Raw genomic sequence first — 24894 nt, 5'->3', positions numbered from 1 at the left:
GGGGACCTGCTGTGGCTGTGACAGGCTCTGCCCACATGCTGCCCATTGTTGTCCCCTGGCCCACGGGATGAGAACCTGGGAAACAGTCCCCACCTCTGCCTGATGTGCTTCAACCCTTGTGGCATCTCTGGATTTTTTTTAGAAAAAGCATTTTGCTGTGTCCCTTCTCTGCCGGGTGAGGGTGAGCACAGCTGGAGCCCTCACCTTGCGCTGTGGCCCTGGCCAGCACCATCCCATGGAGACAGTGGCCGAGTCAGCTGAGTTCTCCCAGGCCTGGCCAGTATGATCTGCAGGTGAACAAATCCCAGAGGCACTCCTGCTGGCACTGAGGACATTTCTGCCCTCCTGTCTCCCCTTTGCCTTTGTGCTGGCCCTGGACGGGGGTTCCCGGTGATGCTTTCTTTGGTCTCTGCCATGGTCTTGGCATTCCAAACCCGGGGGGAGGCCTCCGAGGGGATGTGCTTGGTGCCTCTCAGCTGAGCAGTAAAAAGAAATTGCACATCAGGACACAGGCTGCAGGCGCTTCCAGAGATAAAATATTGTCAGCAGAGTCCAGGCCATCCATCAGAATAAATGTAGCTGATGCCATGATTTATGGGACAACGATGAAGGTTTAATCCTCCTCTCAGCAGTGCAACCTGATTTGCCACAAAACCCTGTTAAATTTTGTGGCACACGCTTCATCACTTCATTAGGAGATAGAGAGAAAATGGTTCAATGCATTCCTGAATCTTTTATGGCTGGGACTCTCCTCCCACCACTCCCGAGTGATGGGTAATCTTTCTGATCAGATCCCCAGGAAAAGACCCCGTGGGATTACAGAGAGCGAAGGCATTAACAACAGTGACAGGAAAGGAATACAATATCCCTTTAAACAATTAAATATTGATCCTGCAGGCCTGGGGTGGACTCCATCACACAAAAGGAAACACCTCTGTGAATTAGTTTGGTGACATCCATACCCTTAGATGATATAAAGGAAACCAAGATTATTTGCTTCACTTATTTTCTTAATGTTTTTTCTCTCAATTAGAGAAATGCATCTGGTATGAGCCTCACTCGCCTCTCACACACTTGGCACTCATCTTTCCAGAGCCCACCATGATGGGATGGGGTGGGGTGGGGTGGGGTCGGATGGGATGGGATGGGATTGGGTGGGATGGGGTGGGATGGGATGGGGAGTGCCTGCTGGGGCAGGAACTGCACAGCTGCGGGGATGGAGGGAAGAAGACAGAGTGCTGGGAAGCCTTAGGTGCCGTTCTGTGTGCCCTCCCCTCTCCACCCCACCCGGGGATGTCCCTCCCAGGGCCCCACCGAAGCTGCCCCTCCCAGGGGAGACCTGGGGCTGCCCGTGGGGCTCCCCTGCTCCCCTTGGCTCAGCCCAGTGCCTTGCGGCTGCACACGGAGAAACAAAATAAGGCAAGAAATGTCTAAATTTAAAGTGCTGGAAAATCCAACCTTTTATTTACTACATTTTTGTGACTACATAAACGCTGAAACATTGTAACGCTGAAACATTGTAACACTGAAAAGCATGATGACATCATCACTTGCTTTTTTCTTTTTTTTTTTACTTTTTCTCTTTTTTTTGTTTCTTTTTTTTTTTTTTTTTTTTTTTGCTTAGCAAACACAGCAGATGATATTGCACGGCATAAAGTGAGAACAGTAGCAAAGCTTAAAAAAAGTAACTTAAGGAAATCTTAACGCAGTACAGGAGATACTCATACCCAACCCAGGGCAATGCCTAGCGCACTGCACTTGTCATCGCTACACACAAAAATACAGAAGAAGCGCTTGACTAAGAGAGAGTGAGGAAATATCAGCAATCAACCGTAATTAGGTACAATAATCACTTAGTCTGAAATGCAGATGCAACGCATAAACTACTGCTGCTTCCTAATGGGCGAACTAAAGATGGCAGCAAAGGGCTTTAGCAAAATCTTCGCTTCGTATTCGTAATTTTTCTTTTTTTTTTTTTTTATTAGCTCTTTTCTTTTTTTTTTCTTTTTTATCTTTTTTTTTTTTTAATTTTTTTTTTTTTTTTTTTGGTTTTGTTCCGTTGCTCTGGAAGAATTCCCGCTTGCTCTGGGAGGATTTCCTACCCCTGCGGAGCTGGGACCTGTGATTGTCTCTGGCCCTCTCTGCGGCGGGGCCGGGGCAGGGCGGGCGGGGGTCCCGCACTGCGGCCGGGGGGCTCAGGCTCCCCAGGCAGGTCACAGGCAGGGCTGTACATTCCCCTGCTGCTCGGGCCGGGCTGCACAACTAACGCGGCCCCACGGTGAGGATGCAGTAAATGCAGGACATTCGGTGAAAAATCAAACTAGCGGGACGGGAGAGGAAAGCGCGGCTCCCTGAGCACAGTCTGTGCAGGGCTCCACGGCTCACGCTGATCCACACTCTGATGCTTCGCCTCCCCCTCCACGGGAAGCAGAACTCATTGCAGGGCATTAGCTCCCGTACTAAAAGCAGACGCTGAGCCAATGCCCGCCACCAGATCATTTAATGATCCTTCATTTCAGAGCGTCTTTACTGCCCCATTTCCATACTTGAAGTATAAAAATGTACCTAGCAAGTGTAACTTCCACCAAAAGCTCAGCCCCTGCCCTTGTCCCTCAACCCCTCCGCTATCCCCTCCAAGGAAAACGAGCTACACCTGGGGCTCAGTTACTGCACGGGACGGGAAATTTTTACAGCCACCACAAACCGTGTCAGTACACAATGTTTAGTTGAACCAGAACCCAGTCTTTATGCAAAATAAACCACAAGTGAGCGGCATCCTATTCTCTGTGCCATGATGCCATCATCAGCTCTGCAGAAGTATCATTGTTATTACTCTTCCTTTATTTTTTGCTTTTCAGCTCCGAGCTGCCTTGTCCTCCCTGGAGCTGCGGGGGTGCCAGGGCAGCTCCGTTCCCTGTGCACTCCCTCACAGCTGGGGCACCACGGCGCTGCTGCGGGCCCTGAGCCTGGCAGAAGCTGCAGGTTGCCCCAAGGACCCCATCCCATCCCATCCCATCCCATCCCATCCCTGCAGCCCTGCCTGGGGAGCAGGTGATCTGGGGTGGCCCTGAGCCCCCAGAGCCATCCCATCCCACCCCTGCAGCCCTGCCAGGGTAGCAGGTGGCCCGGGGTGGCCCTGAGCCCCCAGAGCCATCCCATCCCACCCCTGCAGCCCTGCCTGGGGAGCAGGTGGCCCGGGGTGGCCCGGGGTGGCCCCGAGCCCGCGCTGTCCCAGCGCCGCCGCAAAGGCCTTTCCGTGAGCAAGGTTTCCAGATTCAAGTCAGCTTTTCTCCCGAGGCCCGCGCCCGCTTCTTGCTTGCGCTACCCGTGCGAATGGCGAAGGAAATAAAAACTCAGCAAAATCTCTCACAAATGCCAGTGCTTTTAAACATTAAATGACTTTTAAATTCTTTGGATGTGCGGGTCTCACCCACAAAGCAATCTTTCTAGAAAAAGACAAATAAATTAAAGAAAAAACACACTAATAATGCCTTTCTGCTTTCTAAGTGACAAAAGTACTACCTTGAAACACTCATTTTGGCATGTACAAGTTGGGGGGAAGGGAGGCCTGGGGGGTAACCTGGCAGTGTTTGTAACACGGGTGGAAGTGCATGCCAAGACAAGGCTGAAGATACACCCTGCAGTCAAGAGAAGCACTCTCCTTCAGTTCATCTCAGCATCAAGAATGAAAAGATTGTAACATAAAGCTTTGGCCATTTTTGAATCTACTATATACAATTTTTTTTTAAAACTACATAGTCATAAATTAAAGCAGTGATTAAATAAGCGTATACAAAATGTAATTAAATTAAAAGTCACAGCACATTATAGAGAAAAAATAGGAACCATTTATCACAGCAGAGAATATTTTTTTTTTACCCTGTGAAAAGAACATCGACTAGCAAACACAAAGCATCCTAGTTGAAACAAAAGTAATTGAAGCCATGTTTCCCTTTCTTGCATTCATTGCAAACAGCGATCTTTACCCACTTTGAAACATTCCCAGGAATAAGATCTTCCTTGAGTATAACAGAGAGGTTCTGCCAAAAAAAAGGAAAAAAAGAGGAAACCCAAACCCAAACCAAACAATATAAAAGGAATATACAAACAAAACAACCCCTACAAAATAAATAAGAATTATAAAGCTTTTTTTTTAAGTAACCTTAACAATTATCAAACTAGTAAGTTCTGCCTTATCACATAGACTCTCTATACAACATAACCCTAAAGATTTATTACTATGAGGTATTTGGAGGAATTGGTAAAAGCGATGCACGGCCTGTCTGGGCTGAGGGACTCAAGCTGCTTTGGGGGAAAGAAGAGGGAACCTTTGGTTTGTCAGCAAGAAAGTGGAAAAAAACATTTTCCTTTGGTATCAAAGAAAGTTTCATTGCATGGTTGCACGGCAAAAAGCACCACGGTGAAGAATTATTCCTTTTTTTTCATTAGTGGCCTTTCTAACAGGCTGAGGTATTCAAAGAGTATAAGGTGAGAGATAAAGAGGTCAACAGCGGTTTAACACTTTGGTTCAAGCAAGGCACTCGTCCTATGAGTTTACAAAGTTTGCAACATGTTTGCCAAGAGCTTTATTATTATTATTATTATTATTATTATCCTTATCATTGTCAGTAGTAGCAGTTGTAGCAAGAGAAGTATTCATAAGGTTATTAGCATTACCACTAAGAATGAAGACAAGGTTACACACTGAGTGAAGGTGAGGAGGGGGGTCGGGGGATGGGGGTAAGAAGGAGGATGAGTTCCCTTTCCAGACCAAGGCCGTGCATGAAAAATCTTTGGTATTCTTTGGTATCATCAATGTGATTAAAATCACCAATGGAAATCGAGTGAGGTAGCGTCTTTGGTTCACACTATAAATAGTAGATCTTTACACACTTTTTTTTTCTTTTTTTTTTCTTTTTTTTTTTTTTTAACACGTGGAAGTAGCTATTCCTTACCTTTTGCTTCTTTGTCTTTAGCAAATAGTTACCAAATGTATTGTAAAGCTAACCACACCACAATAATAAACCAGGAGGCTAAGCAAAGTCTCAAAATTAGCCCCTGGGCCTTTGAATGCACCCAAACGCAGTGAGATAGAAAAGGGTAAGTGCTTTCTCTTTGTTTGCTAAATGCATAGTTTTCATCCCTATGTACAAAGGAGGAGGAAGAGGAGGAGGATAGGAGGAAGAGTAGTAGAAAGAAGGAACGTTTTTTGGGGTAAAAATGTCCTGTTTACAACTCAGGTGAGGAGAGGTGTCCTAAGACTCTTTGGTATAAGCTCAGCAGTGTTTGGGAGCCCTCCGGGCAGCAGCAGCCCTGGGGCAGTGCCCACCACCACCGGCCTGATCCTGAAATCCCAGGAGAGGCGCGGTGCCCACGGGCAGCCCTGGGCTGCTCTCATGCCAGGCCACCCCGCTGCTTGGGAATTTGCTCCTGCCCTGGGGGGTGCAGGAGCAGCTTCTCAAGCAGAAGTCCTGTTGCTGGCTGGCTCTGGTGGGGTTTGCTTTACCTGAGTAAGGAGAGGAGGCTGCGGCCCTGGAGAGCCACGCAGGGCTGAAGGAGCGCTGTGGGGCAGGCTGAAGGAGGACCTTTTTTTTTTTTTTTTAATTTTGTTTTGTTTTTTTTCCTAGAAATCTAATGATGCCATTTACAATGGGGATGGATGAGGACAATTCACCTCTTGGCCAGCCTCCCCCCATGGGTCACTGCGGTCATGTTTGGATGCAGCCTGTTAGCTGAATGCATGTTCCTAATGCCCTTGGAGTCACCTTTGACTGAAGCCCCATCTCCTGATGCTCCCAAACCGTTTTGGGTTCTGCTCCCTCTCCTATTCCTTCCTGGCAGAGTTTTAGATCCTCTTGTCGAATTTGAAACCAATTTCCATTTTGTCAGGAACGAAATGAGCTGAAAGACTGACACTAACAGGCAGGGACAGGTTTCCTGGGTAATGTTAAATGCAGCATCAGAGGAAACTCCCCTTCAAGGATGCCCTGTTGAGTAACGGCACCAGCCAGAGCAAGGGAGCACCAGGCAACCTGTCCATGCTTCAGTCGGTGTGGCCGGGCAGCCTGCTCAGAGGTAACACAGCTTTCCAGCTAGACTGAGCAGTTCCAGAGTTATTTGCTTCATGTTTTGAAGGAAATTGAAGGAAATTGTGTTCTTTGCCTTTTCAGAGTATGAGGCGCATATTGCTCGTGGGAAGAGTGGTTTGTTCCTAATGGCTTAGAGAAAACCAAAAGGTTTATATCTACTTAAACAGACATGTAAAAAACCCAAAACACTTAAAATCTACAACTTGTGCATCAGTTTTAGTGTGTGTGGACATGTGTGTGCACGTGTATACATACATACATACACCCCATCAAAATGTGTGTGCATGTACATATACACAGTCCTGTTTAGGGGCTTGCATGTGTGTGTATCAGAGATCCTGAAATTGCATATTGGGTGCAAATTTAATGCTGGTATGGAAGTTCTCTTTGGTTTCAGCAAGTAGTCTATAAAGACAATACAATGGAAATACTAAAAATGCGGCAATGTACTTTGAATTTCCCTGCATTTTTAAGTTCTCAAGTTTTAAATAAATAAGGCTTTATTCTCTAAACTATAGGTACGTCACAAAGCAGTGTTTTGCTGGAAAAAAACTAAACCCTTAGTTATCACTGTCCTCTATTAACCTTACACTAATGAGACTGCATTCATAAGGTACTTTATATGTGAGCTTATCAATGTTTCCATGTCAATTATGTCTCCAGGGGATGGAACACTTCAAAAGAAAGCTTGCTAAAATTTAAGGTAAGCTAGAGACTCAAAAAAGTCCAGATTAGATGCCATTTTCATAGATAATTGCCTTGTCAGCCTTAAAGTGGGTTTAACATACTGAAATATGGAGAAATATTCAGTGCCAAAAATATTGGGTTTATTTCATTTTATTTTAATAAAGAGATATTTCACCTGTATTCTAAACACTGGGTGGAAATAAACTGTATACCCTGAACCTTTACTAGACCCTGTCCTCTTGAGGAAACAACTGGTGCTACAAAAGTTGCTCTACTTTGGTGTCACTGGTATTTTGAGTGGGCTTCATCCCCCAAACCAGTATCTGCTACTGTTTATAGTGTTTGGATTCTAGTTTACCTTGAATTTTCCTTTTTCTTTTTTTTTTTTCCTTAAAAACAAAAAGGTTGGAAGTAAGATTACCTATTTCTAGTCCTTGCATTGGGCCTATACCTGCATATTTGCTTATTTTGGAATTTAATATATCTAGCATAATTACTACAGTAATTTGAAATACCAGTTAGAAATCTAACAGGCACATGTATGGTTTTTAAAGTCTATTTTCCCCTTACATTAAAATTTAATATGCAGATATTTCACACTTTTCTCTTTAATTTTATCAGCGTAGGAACGGGATGATTTCTCTCCTGTGGGTCTGTTAGCAACAGAGCGTTTAAAGCTTTTCAGCTGCAAACTTCAAACTATTTCATGCATTATCCTGACTAATAGATGAGCAAGAAAGAATGCACGGGACAAAAGCTCAGCCTGCCACACGTAGATACAAAGCCACAAAACATCGGGCTGTATCTCGGCGTCGTGGGAATTTTGCTCTTGACTTCAGAGATCACAATTCCTCCTTCCAAAATCACTCCTGGGGCTCCCCTTGGAGCCCCTCTCACAACATGACCTGATCTTGTACCACTGTTTCCAGCAGGAAAGGACCACGAGCCCTCAGAGCTGTTACTATTCCTTTGCCTGGTAAAGTCGATCGGTAAAAAAAAAAGAAGCTCACTAATGCCAATGAGCATCGATCAGACGCCGAGCCCTGTGGTTCTGCATCCCTCGATTCGTTCCATTTTTGCATCCTGAGCGCCTCAGCTCTCCTGTTCGCAGGCTAGATGGCAGAGCTGAGCCACTCTGGAGCACAGCTGCACCGGGCTGCAGCCCGGGACAGCGCCCGGGGACAGTGCCGCACGCAGTGTCACACGCAGTGCCGCACGCAGTGCCGCACGCAGTGCCACACGCCGTGTCACACGCAGTGCCACACGCAGTGCCACACGCCGCTCTGACACGCGGCTCCCCCTTGTGCTCCCGTTGAAGTCAGTGAGGAAAGGGCTCACTGAGTTCAATGGAAGCAGCATCCCGTTCTCGCTTCCCGGGCTCTGCGGGGGGCTGTGATCTCCTCAGGTGACATTCTTTCTTGCCAATCACAGAAAGAAACGATAATGTGGTTTTACTAATTGCAAATAACAGTCTTGATTACAAGTTTTATGTGTTATACAGTTAGATTAGTTTATACCTATAACTCTACATAGTATTTGTGTAAAAATAGCTTTGGAATATTAAAATCATTGCAATAAAATACCTGCAATACAATTATTAAATGTGTTCTTTGGTAGCTAGTCGATTTTTTTATGGATGGAATAGTTTTCCTTTTTTAAATCTGAACATTCCTTAACAAACAAAGAGAATGCACTGGTTTAGGTACCATTCAAAATTTCTTTGCCTAGTCTGAACTTGTTTCGAGGCATTGCACCAGCCAAGTTCAAACTGTGAAACAGCAAAAATCACACTACCGTTCCAAGGAATTCAGACGACTCCACGCTTTGTGGGCCGTGCCCTGGCACAGCCCTCTCTGGAGACCAGCCCTAAGTCCCTACCCACTGGGTGCACGCAGTACGGACACACTGACACCTCCATGGCAACTGCTGTGGACGTGAAGAGCTGTATCCAAAGAGATGTCTGCTCAATGACAGGAAATCACTATGCTCCAAACCACTAAACAGCCAAGTACGGTGAAGATGATCATGGGCAAAGGTGTAAGACCAGTGGTCTGTTCCTCTTCTCTTTGCTTTCCGTTCCGTTCCCTCCGTTTCGCCTCCTTCTTCCTCTCTGTTTTTTGCAAGTCGTCATCCTACTAAAGTGTGTGTCTTAGAACAAAGTCATAATGCAGGTGAAATAAGTCTTTGGTTTCTTTGGACTTATAAATATTTTTTTTTCAAATAGTTTTAAGTATAAACCTGCTATTTTGAGGTCCTGGTCTGTCTTTAATTATTTATTTATTTATTTTTAAAGCTTTTCCACCGAGGTTTCAGTTCGTGGTTATTCCTTCATGCTTTGGTACAAGTGCTTGATGAAGAAGATGAGTTGCCTGAATTGGAGCTGCCCTCGTCTTGCCACTTATCCAGACTCCTCCTCCGTGCATTCATGAAGAAGTTGCTGACGGTGCTCAGCTCCAACCCGAGCTGCTGGGAAATGGTGATTTGTAACTCTTTGGACGGACGCTTATTTTCCTTGAATATTGCATGTAGAGTTCGACGCTGGACATCGGTGAAGACCAGCCGAGGCTTTTTGGGTGTATTCCCTCTATCCTTGCCGTGTTCTTGTTCTTTCCTCTTGCACGCTGCAAGAAAGGGGAGCACAGTTAGAGAGGGCTGGCAGAGGAGTGTGTGGGAGCACAGTACAGGGCACATTAGGGGAAAAGGACTGTTCATGTCAGCTTCTGAACTTGGAGAGGATGTGGGACATTTAAATCTCCAACTCATTATAAACTATTACAAGTATAAGGATTAAAAGTTAGAAAATACCTTTGTTGTTGTCTGTTAAAACACAGCAAATGCTATTACTGGGAACTTACATTTTGATACTACCCATTAGTGCTGAGAATTTAACTATTTAAAATCTCTTGGAGGTGGAGTGGAATTTCAGGGAACTCTAACCTTGGTCATACTTTCCACCATTATTAGCTGCTTTCAATGAATTTCTGTAACTTTTTTTTGACTGAGAATTAAGGAACTGTGAGAAAGCAGGATGCTACTACAGCCTTACAGGCCAAAGGTGTTCTGAACAAAATGAACGTGTTTTGTCATGAAAAACAATGGTATAGAAAATTTCTTTATAGAATTGCTCCTTATTTTATCTATCACCCCTTCTTTCCCTTTCAGAATGTTATTTTGCTCTACATTAATAAAGGGTGCTTGCAATTCAAAATCTGCCTCTCAGATCACCTTCCAGGCAGGATCTGAGGGGACGTGAGGGAGACTCCCAGATCCCTCTATGAGCCTTTGACTGTCTGCCAGCTCATCTCAGCATTTTGCTAGGATAAAAGCTTCCTTGGGAGGCCAGATTCCTCTGTCTCACTTTCAAAATGCTCTGAAGTTGTCTGTTTTCCTTCATTCTCTAACAATGTCCTTTAATTCTGATTGAGAGATGTGTTTCTGAAGGTAATATGAAAGTGCTTTCTCTGGGTCTGTCTCGTCCTGGCTTCTGTGGAGATCAGTACTGACTACATGATGAATTTTGTGTAGTATCTCTACGTACACCCTGATTATTGGAATGAAAACAACAAATTACTTTGCAAAGGTCCTTTCTACAACTTCTCTTACTACCAAGAGCCAGCCCTGGCATGAGGATTTCATTGCTCGGGGGAGGTATAAAAATAGTCGTCCACCTTTTGTACCTGAGAAATAGGAACTGCACAGATCAGGAGCCAGGGGCTGTGAAGGCTCCTTCTGCTGGCCCAGGCAGGGACCAAGGCACTCATGGCTCAGTTCCCTCTGAGGAGAGGCTTTTGGAAAGGTCCCTAACAGTGTATATTCCAGCCACACACTCTTTCATAAGAAATGACACATCAATCAAATAGACTGGGCTGCCAAGCTCATGTCTCCTACAGGTATTTTTATCTGAAAACCTTTGAAGAACGCTTTGAAGTTACATCCTGACCTCTAAAACACCGTGGAGCTTCTGGGCTAAAAACCAGGTTTCCTGATGCATGCGAGCCCCTATTGAAGCCAAACTGCTGAATTCACTGTGGGGATTGGACCTGCTGAAATAATCTGCATCCCCACTGGAGGCTAACATGGGCAAATCAAGGGTTAAAAATGCTTTTGCAAGAATAGTCTGTTATTTACTGACAAATATTCAGAATGAGGATACCAACAACATCTCAGTCTTATATATATGTCATCAGAAATTCCTGGGAAAGCATCTGCAGGAGCTCAGCTTTATAACAGCCTCAGCCTCCAGCTCTGGCTGCCCCTGCTAACAGGCTCAGGCAGAAAAGAAAACAAACCAGGAGCAGACAACATTTGCTGTGTTTCATTTCTGCTCACGCTGCTTTACACCTTCCTTTTTCATAAACTACACAAATTCCATCTTCTGCCTAGATACTCCGTCCAGATCATAATTTGTCACAAAATCCTAATGGCACAGCTAGCGTGATCCAAGTCAGTGCTGTGCAGTGCTTCAGTGTGAATCATCACATCACAAATGACAGCCGCAGCAGTAGGTACAAAGCCAGCTCAATTAGTGAGGTGAGCCTCTGGGGCTTCGATCACAAGCTGCTACATGAGCTCTCTGAAATCGTAGGGAATAACAAAAAAACAACCATCTATTGGGAAACTAGCTTGCATAAAGCATTGTCTTCCTGAACTTGTCCTCATTTCCTGCAATGAAGTATTCCTGAACATTATTTCCATGGATAGTGTCCCAAGAGTTACAACATATCTTGTTCCTCAACTTCAATTGTATCAAAACCCTCTTAATTAATGCTAGTGACATCACAGAGGTAAGAAACAACAGCTCATTACTAGGGAGAAAAAAAATAAAACCTATCCAGTCTATGATACAAATAAGCCTATTTTACATTTTGCAAATATTTTCAGCTCTATTTCCATTAGCATTTGCCAGAGGCAGATTGAGGACAAAAATTTCCCAACACACTCAATTGTTCCAAGAGCCCTTGCACTGCCAGGCTCAGGTTGTGAGCAGCAGGAGTGGATACCACCTCTCATCTTCTGCCTTGTCCAGGCTCAGGAATATTAATAGCACTTAAAAATAAATAATAGTGATAATGAAAAACTGTAATAGGGTTTCCTTGCGATCGTTTTCCCTGCACTGGAGCCAATCAATTTTAATAATAAATTGTAGCTTCCAGCTTGCCAGAGAACAAATGCACACCACGGGATAAAATCTGCTCCAACAGGAGAGTAGATGCAGAGCAGGCACAGAGATTGGCCAGCTCCAGGGCTGGCAAGGTGGGGCTGCCAGGCTCTCTGACAGCAGCCTGAGCCAGGTTGTGCTCAGCTCTGCCTGCTCAGGCCAGGTCCTACCCTAATGCCAGGGCCTCCCCTAATGTCCACTGAGGTCAGGCCCCAGAGACATCAACTGAAATGTTTTTCTTGAAAAAACACCAGAGCCTGTCTTCACAGCAATTTATCACACACTCCATCTCTTTTATCTTACACAGCAGAAGATAATAACAGTAATTTGCACTGATGTCCTTCTTGTGCCCCTGCCCTTGAGCACTGTGAGAGGACCCTCTCCCACAGCACAGACACTGGATTTAGGCGCTGTGCAGGGTGCTGTGCTCCCCTAGAGGTGTGCACCTCCCCCAGGACACACCTGCTGGCACCCTGCCCTCACTCCCTGCTGCAGGCAGCCCTGTTCTTTGTCTCCAGGGTGCCCCAGCTGAGCGATGCTCCGTGTGATGCCTTTTGAAAAAGCCTTTAAGAAAACCTTGTTAAGAAAAAAGAAAAGCAGAGGATAAAGGAAGAGTCACCCCGACTCTGGCAACACACGTGCAGATATGACAATGTAATATTATCAGTGCCAGAAGGAGCCTTATAAATCCAGTCCTGAACTCTGGCCTCTCCCAGTCACTTCCATCTTCCTCTGCCCTGAGCAACAGATATTTTTGACACTTGCAATTCTCCTGACACAGCCCATCAATCTAGTTTTGTCTCTCTTTGTTCCTCCGAAGTCACCCGAGGGATTTGGTCAAGTAACTTGCCAGAGCTGGTGAGGTCTGTACATCCCAGGGAGGCCCAGCTGCCTGGACACGGTGCAGAAGTGGGCTCCACCTCTGCAGCTCCACTGTCTGCTGACGCTCTTCTGCAGCCCCAGCTGGGTGCAGCACAGTGGGATTAGCTCTGCTCTGCCAGGGGCGTGAGCAGGACCCTGTCCCCTATGAAAATGCACTAATTGCATCTTTAGGTCGAGACAGCGAAGAGGAGGTTTTGCCTATCTGTGATACGAGCAACAATAGTCGGTGTGAAAGTCAAGATTACAGTAAGCTCAGGTGTTAACCCTGATGCTTGATCTAGTGTTTCATCCCTAGAGGGTGGATTTCTTTTTAGAACCTAATGAAAAAACCCTGATTACTATACATCAATTTTCAGGAGCATGTGGTGTGTACACATGTGCCTTGCTGCTTCTGGCAAGCTCTAGTTTTCCTTTCTAAAAAACAGAAGCAAAGAATAAAACTGGTGATGCTCTCAATAAACCTAATTTCCAATGGTTTCTGGTGTGGTTTGTGAACATAATAAAATATCACCACAAGTTCTGCTGGTTGCTTTTCTGGACAACCGTCAGTGAAGCAGAGGGAACAACAATGGAAAATTTTACTTGGGCAAACTCTGTGGCTACTTTTGATGCCAGAGGGCAACTCTCCCTGATAGAGGCATTGCCCAGCTGGTGCCACCACAGGACAAGCTCTCTGACAGGGATGGACGAGTGCAGATGGTGGATTTGGGGTCTCAGGCCTGGTGCGGGTAGAGCTGTGCCCTCCCAAACCCAGCCAGGCTGAGCAGCAGCCAGGCATCCTGGGGGTCACGCTGCTCCCCAGGCAGCTGCAGCACTTGCCACAGCCCCAGCACAGGGGCACGCAGTGGCCACAGCCAGGTGTTGGCCTGTGCAAAGAGGCTGGAAGGGCAGCAGGGACACAGCAGAGGGGGGCACCAGCAGCAGGGTAACAGAGCTGCTCCTGGAAGGGGAGGGTGCAGCCACCGGTGCCTGGGCATCAGTGCCCTCACCCTGTGGAGGACAAAGCCAATGCGCACAGGGCATCTCTGCTTACAGGGAGCTCTTTTCTCCTCTGTTTGAGCCAGAGGGGCTCCAGACCAGCAAGAGACACACGCACAGTGTCTCCCCAGCCATGCTGAATCCAGAGCCTGTGGACACAGAGAGGAGGCTGTGTGCGAGTCACCAATGATGGGACACGAGACCTTTCACCCTGAGGTGACAGGTCACATTTCCAGCTCTGGCCTGGGTCACTGCTGACCACAAGCCATTATTACTTGATGGCCACCAAGTGCCTTGTATGACATTATGTCTTTTACCCCTCCTCCTGCAAAAGTCTTTTAGTTATCCCAACCTCATATGTACAGGACTGTCTTAAAGACATAAAAAGCTCTTTTAGAAGTCTCTCTTTACATGAATTTTCTAATCTTTGTTGTGTCAGGTCTAGAAAATTCAGCTACAGTCTGAACTGCATCCACCTAGGAATCCCTTTCCAAATCATCTGCTTCTAGTTTAGAATCACACAGTATCCAATAACATGTGTGGAGAGTGAAAACTTCACTGGTATTAACTGGAGAATATCCTGAAGGATATTCTTCTGTAGGAGGCTCTACCTTCAGTGTTTCTGCTTCCACAGGAGGCTGAAACTGCTGGAGGACTTTGGCCATCACAGATAGTTCTAATCACACTGGCTACAACAGCTCAGTGGAAACAGGTAGCCAAAAGCTTACAGTGAATTCACGGTGGCAATAACACACAATAAAGTGTGATAAGTTACATCCTTATCATGTGAATAACACCCCTGGAGCTTGCAGAGAGACACACAAACAACAGACCTTTCCCAATTATCAAAAACTTCATATTTGGGGGACTACTAAAACAAAATAAAAGGGCATATGAGACACAGGCTACCTGAGGGTTAGATGTCACCACAGTAACTAAACGCAAGCAAATCTGTTAGACCTGAATCACAACCACAACTGCTGGGTGACATTCACTCTGTGGAAGTGGTTCTCTGCACAGCCCCGGGTTCTTCCAAGGTGCTCGGGAAATGGAATCCCCCTGGAAAGGCGTTCTGTGAGACAGCCTCCATTCATGGAGGCAGCTCGTGGCCATGAGCTCCCACAGCAGCAGGTAGCAGACAGCATTGAGGCCTGAAAGAGCATTCCCTTCAGCTTCAGCCCACTGTGGGATAAGGCCCTGCACAGCTTTTCAGTGATGAAAGCTTACCTGGGTGACACAGGTTGCTCCGCAAAGCTTTTTTTCCCTTTTAACTGAAAAGAGTATTGTCTATTCTGAAATGTCTGAGCCTACACTAAATTTTGTTTTAATCCTGGCATTATTCAGCATTTGGCACTTGTTTCTCTAGTAATTTGTATTTATGGTTATTCAGGGTGTAGGTGTTTCCATATACCCAGAGATCTTTTGATCTGTGTCTCTTTCTCTGCCGTCAAGTCCAGGGAATACTCTTTTGTTGTTTCATATCATCAAAAGAGATGAAAATACGTTTGTGTATGGGAAGCTCACAGGATGACATCACCCCGCCAACACACAGATCCCAGCTGAGCCAGAACGGTAAACATCTCACTCCTGGGCACTGTATTAAAATGAGTGACCTTAATTTGCTGCCCCTGGAATAATGAAGTGAATGTGACTGAGGAGTGCTGACTCAGCAGTTGGGGATTCAGGGGTTTACACAAACTTAGTGTTGATGGATCTGCAACCACTTCAGCAAACTGACATCACCGTTACAGAATGTGTTGCTAAGTGGATCAATCAGGGGAAAGCACCTGATTTCCCTGCGATATCATTTAAAGCGAATGTTTAAATTCTTCAGCTAGGTCTTTAGTTAACCATATTACTGTGACAAATATTTCTTAGCGTAGCATAAGTAATTACAATTTAATCACTTAAACTGCATCTTAATTACCCCAAATGAATTGAAAGGACATTTAATAGCAAAGATTAAATTGCCTTAATGAACGATTTTTGCGACGACATCAATATTTTAATCGCGTCAGCCGGGCCCGGCCCCCGCCCCGCGCCGCAGCGGCACCGGCGGGCCCCGGCCGCGGGGGGGCGCCCGCTCCCCGCCGAGGGCCGCGCAGCGCGAGCGGGGCTCCGCATCCCTCCGCATCCCTCCTCACCGCATCCCTCCTCACCGCATCCCTCCTCACCGCATCCCTCCCCACCGCATCCCACCGCACCCCGCGGCACCGCGCCGCACTCCACCGCAACCCACGGCGGGGACTGTACCGCATCCCACCGCGGAGGTCGCACCGCATTCCACTGCACCGCATCCCACTGCAACCTAACGCGGGGCTCCGCACTGCATCCCACCGCACCGCTCCGCATCACATCGCACCGCCACACCGCTCCACACCGCGGGGCTCCGCACCGCGCCGTGGGTTCCCTAAGGCATCACACCACGCCGCGGGCCCCGCGCTGCGCCATGGGCTCCTCACCCGCGCTGCCGCTCCGCACCAAGCCACGGCATCCCGCTGGGAGAGCCAGCCGCTCCGTTCCGCTGCGCTCCGCATAGCGCAGGCTGGAACACGCCACACGCTCTGCTCCGCTCCGCCGCTTATGCGCCGCGCCCCGCCTCCGCGACCCGGCCCACCCGGGCCGGGCAGCACCGCCCGCCGCGCACCTGGCCGTGCCCCTGCACACCCTCCGCGTCTCCCGCCCCCGGCCCGCCCCGGCAGCCCCGCCCCGCGGCACAGACCCGCCTGCGGAGCCGCACCGGGTCCGCCGGCCCCGGGCCGCTGACGCCGGCTCCGAGCTGTGGGAGCGAATCCCCCCGCGGGCCTCCGAGGCGTTCGGGGGCTGACTCCGGCGTCAGGCTGGGTCATTCCGCCCCCTCCCGCATCCCCAGGCAGAGACTTTGCTACAGCAGCCGAAAATTGAGTTTCTGAGCGGTGGGAAAGGACGCAGTCCGTCGCAAAACCTTCACTGCAACATTGAGCATTGCCAGATTCACCGGGAAAACCCGGGTTTCTCTGGTTCCGCTCCTAAAGACCGGCCGGCCGGCTGCCGCTTCCCCGGCTCCAATTTTTAAGTTCTCCGTCAATTCCAATATATTCAAAATAACGAGATATGTTTGAAATAAAGGATAAATGAGTCAGCGATGACATAAAGAAGTTGCTCCGGCTGGGGGGGACACCAAGGAAGCCGTTTGGCAGCCTGCCTGTGCGGGGGGAAATGGGGGGAAAGGAGCTGCGGGCAACTCTCCTGCCTGTGGCTCAGCTCTTATCGACGGGTTTCTAACGCATGTGACGACGAACGCAGAATTCCGCACCCTAAAAACATCCAAAACCTGAGCCCGGGCTCACTTCAGTGGCTTCTGCACGCAAGCGTTAAGGAGGAGCCGCCCCGTGCCCTCCGATTCACTGCTTTCCTCTATCGGAGCAGCAGCATTTCTAGCTGCACCAGCCAGCGCCCGCACCTCACCCGCCGGCACCGCGGTGCTGCCCGCACCCCTGCGGAACAGCAGCCGTCCACCGAGCCTGAATTCCGTTTGGGCTGTACGGAAAATGTCACCACTGAGGCTTCCTATCGCCCTAAAATGGGGAGGGGAAATGAAAACTACTGTTCAGTTAATAAATAGTTCCTATAAATTAATCTTTCAGCATCATAAAACTGACTTCTTCTTAAGCAAAACGGCTCGAGTCAACTGTGTTTCCAAAGAGAGTCTGTCAGCGTCGGTCACTTCCCTGTCCGTGTATGATTAATCCAGGTAGATTTATGTCTGAAACGCGAATCTACATTTATCGATTAGATCACGGAAGCGCCCGACACGCGGCCATGCTGGGTCCCGGTCGGTCCTCGGGAAAAACTCCCCTCGATGCCGTCAGGTAGTCTTCAGGTGACGTTCACCAGCGCTTCAGCAACAGCTCCTACGCCTCAGTCACCTTAGAACTCCCCGGAGTTCTTGTCCCTTGCGTGGAGTTTATGCGGACCCTTCGGCTACACGGACAGGTGAGGGCTGCCTGAGGAAAGCCGGAGCCGTGGTTTAATGCCGGTACAGGCAAAGCCAGGCACCGAGGAATACCTGGGCTACGGATTTCCTGATGATTTTGTCTCAATCTGATTATCACGCTCCTTCATGGCTGTGTAAAAGGCAGATCGCACACGCCAGAGCCCAGCTGCAGCACCGGCAGGAGCCCGGGCTCCCTACCGGTGGCACCCGCAGCGGGCACCGTCCTGGTGCCACGCACCTCTCCTCTCCTCTCCTCCTAGGGTATCCCGACCCTTCTGGCTGAGTTACCGTGCTGGGGGAAGCTCGCTTCCCCTCTGGCCACGCACCCGTTCGAAGGCACTCATGCCCAAGAGAGGGGCCCTCTGGGCTCTGCCCTGCCGGGAGCCGAGCCGCCCCGGCCGCGGGCAGCCCGTGCGCTCCGCCGGCCTAACTGCCGGCCGCAGCTCCGGATAATCGATGCGGTGCTGCTCCCCATCGGGGCCGGCAGCCGTGGGGAGGCTCAGCAAGCACCTGCGCCCGGGCTACGGGCGGCCTCATCCGTGAGCCGAGAGGGGGCTCGCCCGGGAGCGGGGCCGCCCGGGCGGAGGCGGAGCTGCGGTCGGGCCCTGCCGGCGGTCGCTGTCCGTGGTGCTGAAGTCGAGCGGGGCCTCGCTCGCTCCGCGCTCGCGGGGAACGGGAGCACGGGCCCAGCCCGGGCGGCGGCGCGGGGCCCTCCGCTCGCAGCGCTCCCCGGAGCCGCCGCCGCTGCCCGCTGCGGGCGGGGTGCCCGGGCCGGCGGGGCCGCTCCCGCCCGCCGGCGGTCAGTAGATGGCGCAGAACCCCCGGGAACCTAGGGGCGACGAGCGAGGGCTGCGGACGGCGCGATGGCCCCGGCCGGTCGGGGCGGGCATCGCGCCCGCAGCCCGGCTGCGTGACCCGGGGCGGCCCCGGCGGCACCCACGGGCGGGAGCCGCCCTCTTTGGAGGCTGTTTGATTCAAACGGCGGCGAGGGTGGGACCGGGGCACGGCCCCCGGGTGCCGCCCCGCCACGCGGCGGGTAATTAAAACAAACAAACAGCCGGGAGAACGCACGCACGAACACACAAGCGGGGCCGAGCCGCGCTGCGGGGGCGGGCCCGGCCCAGTGCGGAGGAACGCGGCTCGCCCGGCCCCGCTCCTCCTCCCGCTGGGCAAACATTAACGAAGGGCAAACGCGGCTGTAAATCAATCCCGCCGAAGGACACGGCCGGCAAACAAGCGCGCCCCAGCGCTGCCCCGGCTGAGCACCGGTGGCGGGCACGACTGCTCCGGGTGCTCTCCCGCCCTCCGGGACAGGGCCCCTTGCCCCAGCCCAGGCACCGCACGGGCAGCAGCGGAGCGGCCGCTGTCACGGCCCGAGGTGCGCCGAGCCAGGCCCGGGCCGTCCCCGGCAGGGTCGGGAGGGGAAGGGCCTCTCCCCCGGGCCCGGTCCGCGCTCGGAGTGTCGCCGGTGAAGGCCCCGGTCGATGCCCCCCGCCTCCCTGATGCAAACGCCTTTATGCAAAGTGCCCGCAGGGTAAATATTAAACAGCCCCTAATGAGGCCACCGGGGCCGGGGCGGCCCAGACCTTCCCGGTGCGCTCGGGGGCGGCGGCGGGCGAGAGGTGCAAACGGCGTCATTAGATTTCATATTTAGTGTGGAAAACGCTCTGATTACTCCATCGATTTCTTTACAGTTAATTTGGCGAGAATTTCTCGCCGGCTTCCCAAGGCTTCAGCTGAGCCGGGATTCACATTAGGAGGGAGAAAGGAGAAGAGGAGGGGAGGAAAAGAGGTGCAGCTATGAAAAACAGCAGTCGGGTCGCAGGCAAACATGGAGCAGCTTTGGAGGGACGGGCCTGCCCCCTCCTGAGAACCGCGGGCGAGCGCGGGTTGCCCACGGCGCCTCTCGGGGCTGACAGCCGCTCGGGGAGCCCCCGCGGAGGAGCCCTTCGGGACGAGCCCGCTCAGAGGGCGCACATCGCTCCAGGACCCCCTCCGGCAGTAGATTCTAAGGAACCTTGGGCTCCCTTACCCTCCTCTGGCGCGTTTGCAAAATGTGTCTCTGCCGCGTTTTCCCTGGCCGCTACCCTTCCTCCCGATCGGCGGGGCCGTGCGAGGCCGGCGGGCAGTCGCAGTTCCAACCACGAATGGCTCGAAGCAGATTATTTTTTCCTGAACGAGACAAAGTCGGGTTTTTTTTTCTTCCTTTATCCTCTCCCGTTTCCTCTTTCTCACACACGCGAAAAAAAAAAACTCAACAAACTGAAATGAATTCAGCCTTAAATCCCAGCAGGCTGCAGAAGGGATGTACTTTTTCTTTTAATTGTATTTATTTTTTCGGTGTCCCTTCACAGCCCTTCCAAATGTCAATGAAGGCGAGGGAGAGGGAGGGAAGACTAACAGAGAGACAGTCGAATAGATAAATATTCAGTGATAGAGAGGAGAGAGAGAGTGGGACAGACAAAGGAAAAAAGAACAGAGAAGGGAGATGGGATGAATAAGATGGAGGCTGGAAGAGGTCAGCTTTGCAATTAGCAGTTCTGCTTACATTTCAAGAGACAGCCCAGGAAGTGTCAAGACCTCAATCCTGCTTCCATGTAACTACCAATTTTTCTTCTATTTGTCGGAGCTTCTGTAATCTGGGAGGTAGGAATCCCCCAGGGACGGCTGGAAGGGGCAAATACTCAAGATAAAGTGCAAGGCGAGACCGCGAGGCCTAAAATAAGCAGGCTCCATCCCCCTCACTGCCTCCCGGTTGTTGTCTGCAGGAAATCAGAAAGGGAAGAAATGGAGGCGGCTCTGGGTATTTATCTACCTGATAATTCTCTAAACGCCCGGGAGTGAGTTATAATTTGGACGTGAAATTTAATTTGCGTCGGCCGCAGTAATTTATGTTATTTTGAATTGATGTTCATACATCAATATCAATCGGGGCAGATTTTTACCACTTAGTAAGATCATCACACATTTAAAACCTGCGCAAAATAAAATCGATACTTTATGCATTTACAGCCGGCCGCCGGCAGCGCGGCGCGGAGGGGCGCGGAAGGGCGCGCAGGCTGCGCGGGGCGGGGCGGGGGCGCCGGGACCGCCCCCCTGACAGGGACGCAGCTCTATGCAAATGCCCACGTGCTGCCGGCGCCCAGGTGGGCAGCGCCCGGCGAGGCCCGGAGCCCCCGGTGCGCGGGGAGAGCTCTGCGGGGCCCGGCGCGGCCGCGGGGGACGCGCGGACACCCGGGTGCGGGCGGCACGTCCCGACCCCCCCGTGCTGCCAGCCCCTCTTCGCCCCGGGGAAGCCGTTTCTGTAAGGTGCCAGCTTTCGGGTTTCATCGGAAAGGGAAGGCGGAATAATGAGGCTTTGTCTCTCTAACGGGATTACCGGGATCCGTTTATGAGAGGGCAGCGCTGAGGTGGCTGCAAGAAGGGGCGGTCTGGGGGCAGCAGCGAACAATGGGACCCTCCGGACCCGGCAGCTGGGCAGAGCACGGCCGCCTCCCTCCCTCCCTCCCGGCCTGCAGCGGCGGCCGGGGCTGGCAGAGCTTCCCGGCCGGCAGCGCCAGGGAAGGGATGCCAGCAGGCTCCCGATCGAGAGGTTGTTTCCAGTATCGATCTATGCAAATGAGCGGAGATTCAGGTCGACCAAATTGTCGTAAAAATACGCTCCAAATCGAAGAAAGTTCGCCTTAGCAATCGTTACGGGGATATTGGAAACACAAACACCATCCTCCTCTCCTGGGTCGCACCAGCAAGACGAGGGTTTTTCGCTGGTGGGGAGGCTGCATAGAAAGGGAAGGAGGAAAGGGCAGTTTCTGAGAGCTCAGACCTTTGAAACCGACTCCACGGGAGTGGAAGCCAAAGAGAGCAACGGCCTCCCACCGGCGGGCACCTAAGGGCCAGCTACAACGGGAAGGGAGGCCCTGCCCCGGACCCTTCCTAGCGCTGCTTTAGGTTTCTGGAACAAGGTGCTTGACCGAAAATAGGCAGGGAGCACGGTGGCGACCCAGCTGCGTCCCTGCACGCTCGGGAAACGGGCGCACGTTCTCACCGTCTCGGTAGTCGAAAGCGCAAGACCAGTGGTGCTTTTGAAAGGAGAAAGATTTGGCCCTTCCCTTATTTTTGTCTGTGAAACGGATCAGTGACCCTGGCTCCAACTCGGATTGACTGTCTTGCGTTCTCCAGGGACAAATTAATGGAGACCTATCACTTAATTAACAAACCCTCGCTCACGGTATATTAAACTGGGGCTCTGCACGCGGAGCGCAGACGGGAGGGTTTGGGGAGGCGGCGGCGGAGCACAGCTACGGCCCGGGACGGCCATCTCTGAGCAGACAATACGGGACCCGCTCGGGAGCGCACCGGGCAGCAAGCGCCCACAGCGGGGTGAGGCTGCGGGGCAGCGAAGCCGCGACACGGACGGTTTGTCTCTCGCAGAGACATCCACGCGAAACGCAAAGTGCGCGGCCTAATGATAACTACAACCAGTTAAAAAAAAAAAAAAATCATACGATTTTAGCCACCAGCATTTCTCAGGCACCGCTCACCCGCCGGGCTCGGCTCATTCGCGCCAAACGCCTGTCCCAGCTCACCCAGCCCGAGCGGGACGCGGACCCCGAGCCCCGCCGCGACCTGAGCCCACCGCCCCCACACAAAGCAGACGCACCGACTCCTCTCGGCGGCGCATTACCGGGGCTCCCCCGTACCCCGTCCGCGGGCCCGGTTCAGCCAATTCAAGCGTTTCCGCCTCGCCCTCCGCGCTCGGGGCAGCGTTGCCGCCGGCCGGAGCGGCTTTCGGCGGCGTCCCGTTACCGGGCGCGCTGGGCGTCCTTCTGCCCGCGGCAGGCGAGCCTGGCGGGTGCGCCCGGCCGGGGAACGGAGAGAGCCGGGGCGCCGCACTGCGCTGCCCGAGCCCCGGCTCGGCTTTGTCTGAGCGCGGCGCGGAGGAACCGGACGGTGCCGGTGCGCCGAGCCGGGAGAGGGAGAGGGGAAAGGCGACGAATGGAGCGGCGGAGCGAGGGATCGGCGCTGCTCCTCAGGGACAGGCGGGGACCGGGGCGGCCTGCCCAGGCCCGAGGCCCCGCTCTGCCGCTGCCGTGCCCCGAACACCCCGCAGCGGGCTCACCTGCAAGCCGCAGAGCAGACATCCGCTGAAACTCCGGCTCCTGGAGCCACTTCCACATTCTGCGGAAGGTCTCCCGGCCGGATTTGAGCTTGCTCCAGGGCTTGGGGTTCCTCAGCAGGTCTGAGAGCGTCCCTTGAGAGCGGCACAGCACCCTCTGGGCGAAGATAGCCTGGGGGATGCTGTACCGCTTGAGCTCGGTGGTGATCCTCTGAGCTACTTCTTTGGTATTGATTTCTTCCATTTGCCCTGAATTACTTCCACTGTTGACCTGCGAACCAGTTACAGAAGGGTTTTGCTCCCTGGCAGAGCCCAGGATCTGCCCGTGGCTCTGGGCATTCAAGTGGGCATGGGGGTGGTGTGGGATCCCGTTGATAGGCACCATGCCAGCGGAGGTGGGGGTGAGGTGTTGGTCGCCATGCCTGGCTAACATGGCAGGGTGGTGGGCTTCAAATCCATTTGGGGTGAGCATTTTTTCGGCGGGCATGGTGGCACTGGGATGAGCGTAGTGGGGCAGCCCTTGCTGGGAGTTGTGGATGCTCCCCAGGCCCGATCCAGACAACGGAGAGAGGCTCTGCCCCATGCCGGTAACATCCTTGTGGTAGGGGGTGTAGAGATTGTTCATAGACGCCAGACCCCTCTCGTCCCGCATGAGCGTGAAGCTGCCGCTCACGTTGCCCGGTATCCGCTGGTGGGGATGGTGATGGTGGTGATGGTGGTGGTGGTGGTGAGGGAACTTGTCCGAGACCGTCGAGATGGGAGGTAGAGGCTGCAGAGGGGTTAACGTGGTGTAGGTGCTGCTCATGCTCATGCCGGGGGGTGTCTCGCAGGCCATGGTCATGGTGGGGTGCAGGGGGCCGGTCAGCGCGTGCTCGGGCGGCCGGTGGTGGTGGTGGTAGTCGCCGCCGTCGAGGATGGACGCCATGCCCATGGAGCGCGGGTGGGCCGGCAGGTGGCTGCCGCGGTGGGCCACCGCGCTCCGGTGGTGGGGGCTGCCGCTCATCAGGTCGGCGGCGGCGGGCACCGGCTCATGGCTCACCCCGTGCAGATCGCCGATGTTCTCCATCGCCAGCTGCGCGTTCATCGTCGGCCGTGCGGGCGGCGGGACCGCACATCTATCTGGTGGGCGGCGGGGCGTCCCGGAGCTCTTGGCGGCGGCCGGTTGCTCCCGCGGGCCGGCGGCGGCGGGCGAGCGCTGCGGGCTGGTGGTGGCGGTGCTGCTGCTGCTGTTGCCGGGGCTGCTGGCTTTCCCGGTTTCGGTTGGCTTTTTATTTTTTTTTTTTTTTCTAATTTTTTTTTCCCCTTTTAATTTTTATTTTGTGGCAATGTATTTATTTGTTTTTTCCCGCTGCTGGCTGGCGCCGCCGGGCCGGTCCTAGGGCCGCCGCTCCCTCAGGCCGGGCCCCGCAGCCGCGGCGGCGGCGGGCGTGTGGCCGCGTCCCTCGCCATCCCCAGCCATGGCTCTGCTCGCTCTGCCCCCGCGCTCCGGCTCCGCTCCGTGCTGCAGCGCCGCCGCCGCCCGCACCGCGCCTGCGCGCGCCGCCCCGCCCGCCCCGCCCCGCCCCGTGACGTCAGCGCCCCTATTAAGCGGGCGAGCCCCGCGCGGCGGCGCCCAGAGGCGGCGGAGCCGCTGCCGTGGCCGCACCGCGCCACTCCGCCCCGGGCACACAGCACCGCCCCGGGCACACAGCACCGCCCCGGGCACACCGCCCCGCCCTGCCCCCGCTGCCGGGCAGGGCCACCCGCCCCGCCCCTTCGGTGACTCCGCGTTTTCCGTGAGCGCGGAGCCTCCACACCGGGAGCTTCCGGAGGTGACACCGGACCGCCCTGCCCCGCGGCGCCCGCGGGCCGTGCCCCCCGTGTCCCCCGCACTCCCCACCGTATCTGCCCGCGCTGTCCCCGTATCGCTCCTCTCAGGTGCCCTACGGGAAAACTTCCCGTTGCCTGGCCTGGGGATGGGCGGTGGGAGCCCCGCGGCGCTGCGTCCCGGGGTCAGCCCCGCGGCTCA

The 24894-nt window shown here is 52.6% G+C and overlaps 1 protein-coding gene across 1 annotated transcript; it reads right to left on the bottom strand.

The window, feature by feature from the left end:
• Positions 1-1435: 1435 nt before the first annotated feature.
• Positions 1436-24400, bottom strand: ONECUT1 (one cut homeobox 1). Its single transcript, XM_038147351.1, has 2 exons — positions 22890-24400; positions 1436-9397 (listed from the first exon to the last, which is right to left on the bottom strand). The coding sequence occupies exons 1-2, from the start codon at positions 23968-23970 to the stop codon at positions 9105-9107; spliced, it is 1374 nt and encodes a 457-aa protein (XP_038003279.1). The 5' UTR covers positions 23971-24400; the 3' UTR covers positions 1436-9104.
• Positions 24401-24894: the final 494 nt, after the last annotated feature.

This window comes from Motacilla alba, chromosome 10 (genome assembly GCF_015832195.1).
Source record: "Motacilla alba alba isolate MOTALB_02 chromosome 10, Motacilla_alba_V1.0_pri, whole genome shotgun sequence".
Taxonomy (NCBI): domain Eukaryota; kingdom Metazoa; phylum Chordata; class Aves; order Passeriformes; family Motacillidae; genus Motacilla; species Motacilla alba.
This window is presented reverse-complemented; position numbering and strand designations above follow the sequence as displayed.

Bases quoted from the DNA above. Each gene is read 5' to 3' on its own strand.
- ONECUT1 (XM_038147351.1), bottom strand. From the start codon at position 23,970: ATGAACGCGCAGCTGGCGATGGAGAACATCGGCGATCTGCACGGGGTG. The intron at 9,398-22,889 runs GTGAGCCCGCTG...CCTTTCTTGCAG, and splicing joins GTCTGCTCTGCGGCTTGCAG to CGTGCAAGAGGAAAGAACAA.